The 8,059-nt window shown below is 41.0% G+C and overlaps 1 protein-coding gene across 1 annotated transcript; it reads right to left on the reverse strand.

Moving 5' to 3' along the window:
• Positions 1–2,432: 2,432 nt before the first annotated feature.
• Positions 2,433–4,585, reverse strand: LOC147620311 (glucan endo-1,3-beta-glucosidase 14-like). Its single transcript, XM_086772505.1, has 3 exons — positions 4,297–4,585; positions 2,858–4,198; positions 2,433–2,731 (listed from the first exon to the last, which is right to left on the reverse strand). The coding sequence occupies exons 1-3, from the start codon at positions 4,367–4,369 to the stop codon at positions 2,688–2,690; spliced, it is 1,458 nt and encodes a 485-aa protein (XP_086628631.1). The 5' UTR covers positions 4,370–4,585; the 3' UTR covers positions 2,433–2,687.
• Positions 4,586–8,059: the final 3,474 nt, after the last annotated feature.

Below are 8,059 nucleotides of genomic sequence, written 5' to 3' on the forward strand. Positions count from 1 at the left end.
TAGAGCCAATCGACAAACATCGTGGCACATGTATTAAATAAAGTACTGGATACAACACCCTATTTCTAGCTACATGAGAAAGATGATGCGTCGAGCATCCGAGCTTGGATACTAGTTTGGTCAAAAAACAAAGGGTTCTCCTCTCAAAAGCTGAACTAAACCAAAGATGATGATCTCCACGAAAGATCCTACTAATGATGCATCAGATGGAGAGAATAGAAGGAAGCAAAACTCAAGCAAATCATATCTGATCAAGGAATCTATCCTTAGGATTTGATAAAAAATGCAGCTTGGACAATCAAATGGCTTAGTAAATTGTGCCACAGGTGTTGCTATAGCGAGGTGCTTGCACAAATGTATGCACTCAAACCATCCAAGGATGCCTTTCTCACTTCTTTCACAGTGTTATGTCCGAGGAAGCACGAATCTCACGATGCAAAAAAATAGTGCCAAATAGTAAAGATTGAAGGTCTAGAGAAAGCAAGCATAAGATACTCTTAGAGTACAAGGAGGAGATTTAGGAGAGGATACACGGCAACATCAAGAACAGAGGAGACCTTTACTCTCTCTTTCACACACATTATACCACTTTGGTCACCGTTAGGCCCATTAGTAGACACTTGATCTATAGAGAAGAAGGGGAGCTACCGTGTGGGGCAATTGAGAGCCTCCACGTGACAATTCCCAAAACAATGTGCATAATAGTGTGGATATAGAATACATATTAAAATAGATATAGAAGAAGAGAAAAGAAGAGGAGGAAAGTACGATGTAAGGCAACTCCCAAAATCGTATACATAATAGTGTGAATATTGAATATATAGATATAGAATATATATAAATATAGAAGAAGAAGGAGCTACTATGTCATAGCTAGGAGCCTCCACATAGTAGACCCCAACAAAATAGTGTGCATGATAGAGTGCATAGTGGAAGATTTCTCCCAAAATAGTATGCACAATAGTGTGGATTCTCTCTCTCTCTGTCTCTCTCTCTCTCTCATGCGCTATTAATATAATTGTATCACTTTGGCTTCATAGGCGCATTAAGCCTTTAGTAAACACAATCTTTTTTTTCCATAATAGAAGATATATTACAAAAATTACTTTACAAATGGTCACATGGCTATATATTCGATGAGGTTACTCCAAGCCGCACTTGTATTCAGAGTAATTAGTGAGGGAAAGCCATGTCATTCTCCGCCAAATGAGCTGACCGCAAGGAAGAGACTTGCCACTCTCTCTCTCTCTCTCTCTCTCTCTCTCTAATTATCTATCGGAAAGCCATGTCATTCTCCGCCAAATGAGCTGACCACAAGGAAGAGACTTGCCATAATCTCTCTCTCTCTAATTATCTATCTCTCTCTAGGCATAGAGTATATAGATATAGACCATATATAGATATATATAGGAGAAGATAAGAGAAGAATGGGAAGCTACCACATGGGACAACTAGCAACCTTCACATGGCAACTCCCAAAATAGTGTGGACTCTCTAAATCTTTCTTTTTCTCTCTAATTCTCTCTAGGTATAGAATGTATAAATATAGAATATATGCAGAAATAACTATAGAAGAGAAAGGAGAGCTTTCACATGGCAACTTCCAAAATAGTGTGCATAACAATGTGGATATGGAATATATAGATTAATAGATATTAAAGAAAAGAAGAAAAAAGGGGGAGCTTCCAAGTGGGGCAACTGGGAGCCTCTACATGGCAGCTCCCAAAATAGTGAGAGCTTAATAGTGGGTATAGTGTGGACAATTTCTCCCAAAAGAATGTGCATAATAGTGTGGAAGATTTCTCCCAAAATAGTGTGTACAGTAGAGTGGATAGTGTAGAAGATGTCTCCCAAAATAATGTGCATAATAAAGTGGATAGTGTAAAAGATTTCTCCCAAAATAGTGTGCCTCCACATCAAGGCTCCCAAAATAGTGTGCATAATAGTGTGGAAAATATCTCCCAAAATAGTGTACATAGTAGTGTGGGCATATTTCTCCAAAGGGCTCTGAAATCTCATCATGACTGAGAGGTTGTCCCAATTCTGGTAGAGTCACACCTGTCTAATGATGTCCTCAAAGGCTCCTCCATCGAAGAGTGTGGACACCAGATGTGCACGACGCATCACTAAGAGCCAAAGGCAAAGATGTAAATAAGATCAAATGAACATTTGAATCTAGTGCTGTTGGTTTCAAAAAAATTGAGCTGTTGACCGGGATCCTGTGCAAAATGACTGGCGGTGCCGGTGAAACCAATTAGCCTTCAACAATATTTGGAAGGGCGTCTTTAACTTTTAAAGAAAAACGAATAAAATGAGATAAGTCAAAGAAACGAAAACCCACAATGTAGAGACTGATTGAATGAATACGGATATGATTATATAAGTTAAAGCTCTCCCCTCCCCCCCCCCCCCAAAAAAAAAAACCATGTTAACCATACAAACGCACCACTTATATGAAGATAAATAACTAAGGTACCGTGCAAGGAGACAACTAAGAAAGTATGAGGCGTCCTGTGCAGGAGGAGCTGAACATGGGAATGCATTACAAATAGGTGCTTGAGTGAGAAATAAGTAGAATTTAGGATTAGGATGGGATGGCTAGGGACTTGTATCTATCATAATAGCGCGGATGACGGAACCACAAAAAAAAAGTGATGAGAGGCGTGTTAGCGAATCAAGTTGTGGAGTCAAGACTCTCCGAGGCTGCCAGGATATTTACAGCCGTTGTAACCTGCGCGAGAGAGAGGCACGAGGTCAGATCGAGAATAACAATGGCGCAAAATTGATTGAATTGAAGTATGACGAGAACAAATACTTATCAACTCGATAACAAACAATTCATGGTGGAGGACTTTACTTGGGTCTTGTTGGGTCAAATGAGAGGCACCACCGAAGTTGCAGGTTCCGGGGGCTTTACGGTTGAGTTGGTAGTAGTAGTTGAAGGCAAAGGAGGCGTGGGCGATGACGGTGTTGGGATTGAAGCACGTTTGGCCTGGCTGGATGAGAGAGCAATCGGCCTTGCCTGGACCACACGCATAGTCCAGAGCCGCTTGCAGGGCCGCCGAGCTGATGGACGGGTTGGCCACACACCAAGAAACATCGCTACTCCGCCGCGCCCGGCTTGTATTAGCTGACTGATGCTGATGATGCTGATGATGATGACTGTGTTTCTTTTGGTATGTAAATGGTGTCCTCGGAGCAGCAGCCGCAGATGTTAGATCTAGCCTGTACACGCTCTGCTTGTCTGGGTAAAACAGCCCATAATTCCTCTCTGAAGTCGGCCCGACCTTCATATCCTCGTTAAACAGAGCAAAAATGTAGGTGTCTATGGACGCTCCTGGCCTCAGAGGGGTTCCAACATTAGAGGTTATGTGCTTCACTAGATTAGAAACGTACATTGCTGCGTTACTTGGCGAAGCCCCTACCTCGTCCTTGTCGCCTTTGGATGGCCACCCTGTTTCAGTCACCACTATGTTGAGGTTGGAGTGCCCTAGGGAGGCCATTGCGGAGAAGAAAGCGTCAAGCTGTGCATCAAAAAGGTTCGTGTAATGTAGCCCCGTCCTCGGGTCCTTCACGCCTGAATTGCTCTCCAGAAGGGCATAACTGAGAGAGACTACGTCAGGTTGTGACTCGTAGGCAAAGAAGGGGTAAGCATTGATCATCACGTAGGAGTTGGTTTGAGAGAGAAAATCCAGCATTGGTTTCATGATAGAGTTGGCTATAGAGCTGCTGAAGGCACCTGCTGAAGGGGGGTAAGAGAAAGAGAGGGTGGCTAGAGAGTGAGGGCTAGAGATCTTTATTTGGTCGTCCAGACGAAGCTCAGCCAGAGCAGCATGGATGTTCTGCATGGCCGGCAAGAGCAGGGTGGCTAGCTGCTTGATACTACCACTTTTGCTGGAGAGAACCTCGTTGCCAACGGCTATGGCGGTGATCTTGGTTGCTGGGAGGTGTTTGGCTACGTTCACAGCCACCCAGTCGCGAGCAGCACTCTTGCTAGCCGCAGCAGCATGCACTTGCTCGTTGGGCAATGCCACTATGAGCTCCACTCCTGACCCGGCAAATGCAGCTAGAACCGTAGGGTCTGTATCATACAGCTTCACCTTCTGGATGCCCTGCTCCCTTATCAGCTCCACCACGTCCTTGGGAGATGGCAAGTTGTTCGCCACTCGCCCATAGTTCACACCTACTGAAGCTCCATCTAAAAATTGCAAACCACAATGAAGCACACACAAGAAAGGGTTTCACATAAATTTAAGAATTAAGAAATATCGTTACGCTGGATGATTGGCTGCGTACCTGCCGGGAGGAGGATAGAGCAGGCGAAAAACAAGGCAACGCTGAGCTGATGCAGCATTTTTGGTTGCTGCATTATACAAGCTTGGGTGGAAAAAACACACACACACACACGCACACACACAAAAAAAAGAGCTACTTGCACTCACCCCATACAACACCCTTCGTCTTTAGGGGGTGCAGTGGGGCAAGAGGCTCGATCACGATTCCCTTCCCTAGAGAGCAAGAGTTACGTGGTCTGGGCTCTCGAGTCTCGACTGTAACTAAATATTTAAAACTCGCTTTCTGCGCAGAGAGAGAGGCTGAGTCGTCAGAATGTGCCATCCAGCCTCACTGGCCTACCAGTGTCCAGTTGGCGGTGGGCCAGAGCCCAGGTCTCTTTTCGTGTGCACAGTCCCCACTGCGCTCCGTTGTAACCTCTGTGTAGAATTCCTGCGCACTTTTGTTGCTACTACTTTTACTAGCCTAGCTAGCTACCCTTCAAGTAATATAAAGTGCGAAGAAAATATATTTGCTCGTTCATTAAAATCACAGTCTCCCCTTCGATCTTCGATTGGAGGAAAAAGATTCGATGGCGGTAAAATAATTTCCCCAACACAACAAACAATGTACCTACTTCTTGTATCAAGGAAGCGGGTCCAGAACCTGAGGAGTAAAAGGTCGCTTTACAGGCCAATTTTAACATTGTTACTAGAGGATTCTCAACTGTTTTACCCCGGCCAGTTGCAACGAGTATTAAAAGTGCTCTCTACGGAGTAGGAATCTCTGGCCTCGAAGGCTGAGCCCCTAAGCACACTTGGTGCTTTTTGTGTTGTTGACGCTTCCATCATAAAAACACTCCGGTACTACTTGTATTGGCGAGCGCTGTCAATCAGCAAACAGCAGCCTCTCTCATGAATCGTAATAATATGGGTATTGCAATGGATGTGATGAGAGCACACACCATGACCAGTAGTGACCACTCACCACCACCACCGCCACGCGGGTGTGACGGTGCCACCAACTCCCACTCGGAAGTTGGCAGCACTGCCCCCATTGCCCACTGCAACGGCGCGCACTGCCTGTCCCTCAAGAATCAAGATTCAACAGCCGTATTTGCCAGACTCCACTACGGTATTATCAAAAGTTAATAGGGCCGTTTCACACCTACTCCAGTTATAAACTGAAAGCTACATTTCAATTGCACTAAAGAGGTTAAGAATATAAAATTGGAAAATGGATTCACAAAAAGAAAAGAGAACATTTGAATTGATATTATCTTAGGAATGCCATGGAGACATGAACATCATCCCCAGATTGACTATGACACCCATATAATATGGTTATTAAAAGGGGTGGTCGGAAGATAAGGGGCACCACTTTTGACAGTTGGGCACCCTGAAGGTAACCTGAAAACATGCATCTACACAAATTTACTTTTTTTTTGGAATTTAGTGGCATGGTGTTTGGGGCACATTATACATATAGTGAGTGTTCAAATGGCACCCCCTAATCGGAAATCCAATTTATTATAGTGATTGTTTCATTGCACAGAAGTTTTGGCATTTACATTTTCACCTTTCTTTATTGCAATATATGTCACACATACAATGCTTATTACTTCCGCATCCCAAGTCCAATGATCATCCCAATTCGTACATGAATGTACACATTGCATAGAGCTTAACTTGATTTATTGGGATTTTTTTTGGCTATTTAACTATTTTTTATAAATATATTTTCGCTGCTTTTTATTGTAAAGCAATATGTGATTTTCTATTCAAGATCTTGGAAAATGTGAACCTCATCCTTGAAGATCCAATGGTGAGAAGTTATAAAAATATGTGTAGAATGTGGCCATATTGTCAAATTGCAATTTTAACGGTTGGATTTCTTCCGATCTTCTGTAGAAAATTCTCTCAATCTCTAAGAGGAATTGTAAAAGTTTAATAATTTAATTATATAAATTTTATATAAGTACTTGTCATGATGAATTTAACAAAAACAATTTGAGTGAATTTGAGTAAGGGAAGCCCATTTTCCAGCCATCTTAATCAAATTTTCACTATTTGTCCGCCCAAAGTCTAAAACAAAGGAATCCTATTAGACCAAGCCTAGAGATTATGCCATTTATCAAGCAATTGAGCTATGGTAACATAGTCTTAGTCCTACATGTACATGCCACATCATATGGGGGAGACTCCACATAAGCATCTTGCCATCTCAGCATGCCTCGTCATCATGCCACCTCAACTTAGTCAACAAGGTTGACTCCCTAAAGCCTACATGGCATGCCACATCAAATGCATACATGGCATTTCCACGTAATCAAGAATGTCCATGTCATCTTGCCATCTTAGCACAGTCAACTTGGTTGACTTTTTGTGCCTACATGGCATGACACATCATATACACGCATGGCATTGCCACCTCACACTTGAGCATGGTTCCATGTCAGCATTTTTTTGCCATGTGGCAAAACGCCCAACAATATTTTCTTCTAAGATGTTTAGCCGCTTGTGCATCTCTTCTTTATGCTAGCTCTTGGTCATTTCATGTGTGGTATATGGAGCCTAACATGACATACATGTGTGGCTTGTGGAGCCTGGCATGGTGTGTTTGTATGGCATATGGAGCTTGACATGACAGTACATGTATGGCTTATGAAGCTTCACATAATAGTACATGTATGGCTTGTGGGCCCTAACATGGTTTCTCGGGAGGACTAGCTATCTTGATCTTTTGTATTTATTTTTTGGGAAGATTTGAGAAGGATTATGAAGCCCTGGACACTTTATTTGTACAATAGAGCAGATGGGTGTTTCTTCCAGTTTAGCTGCACTCATGTGTGTGCATGATCACCATTATATTTCATGATTTTTAAATATAAAAATTTTTAAAAATAAAAATAAAAAAATTATTAAATAAAAAATTAAAAAATAAAATTATATAATATAATTTTAAAGCTCTCCTCCAAATAAATATAATTTTTTATTTATTTAAATTAAATTATTAAAAATTATTTATTTATTTTATTTTCAAGCAATCGATTATTATGATATAATTAAATAAATATAAATTCATATTTTTTTGAAAAAAAAACTTAAAATATGTCTAAAGAAATTTTTATATTATTTATTTATCAAATAAATTCTATGTACTATAGAAATAAATTTTATTTATTAAAAAATATTCATTACTTAAAATAATTAATTCATTCATCATTTTTATAAATTGTAATTATCTTTAATATTTTCTAATATTTTATAATAAATTATCATTATCTGTAAAAATCTTGATTTTATCCATAATCTAATTTAACCAATAAAATGCTAACTAGCTTGGTATATATGGCCCACTTTTTGGAGTCTCTCTCATTCTTAGAGCTTCACCAACTTTGGAGATAGCTTCATTCCAAGAATATGTTAGTATTACTTTAATCTTACTTATCTAAATTTTTTTTTCTTAATCTCTTTTTTCCTATATCTTAGCATGGGTTCACAAAGTCATAGAAGTAGAAAAAGCAATAGGCAACGGGATCCCCCAATCCACCTTGTTCACGATATCTGATGGTGAGATGAAACTTTGCAAGTGGGTCCACGGGGCTGCTACCCCACCACTTGCAAAGTTTCACCACCATCAGATGCCGGATGGGCGGGATGGTGTGTTGCCATCCGCTATTTTTCACATAGTGCCCAAAGGTCTCCTATGTGAAAAATAGCGGGTTTAGGTGGGGCATCATTATCATCCGTTCAATGGTGGTGAAACTTTGCGAGTGGGTCCGTGG

Source organism: Cibotium barometz, chromosome 32 (genome assembly GCF_041138505.1).
Source record: "Cibotium barometz isolate CiBa-2024 chromosome 32, ASM4113850v1, whole genome shotgun sequence".
Lineage (NCBI taxonomy): Eukaryota > Viridiplantae > Streptophyta > Polypodiopsida > Cyatheales > Cibotiaceae > Cibotium > Cibotium barometz.

Bases quoted from the DNA above. Each gene is read 5' to 3' on its own strand.
- LOC147620311 (XM_086772505.1), bottom strand. From the start codon at position 4,369: ATGCAGCAACCAAAAATGCTGCATCAGCTCAGCGTTGCCTTGTTTTTC. The intron at 4,199-4,296 runs GTACGCAGCCAA...TGCAATTTTTAG, and splicing joins CTCTATCCTCCTCCCGGCAG to ATGGAGCTTCAGTAGGTGTG. The intron at 2,732-2,857 runs GTAAAGTCCTCC...TCTCTCGCGCAG, and splicing joins TTTGACCCAACAAGACCCAA to GTTACAACGGCTGTAAATAT.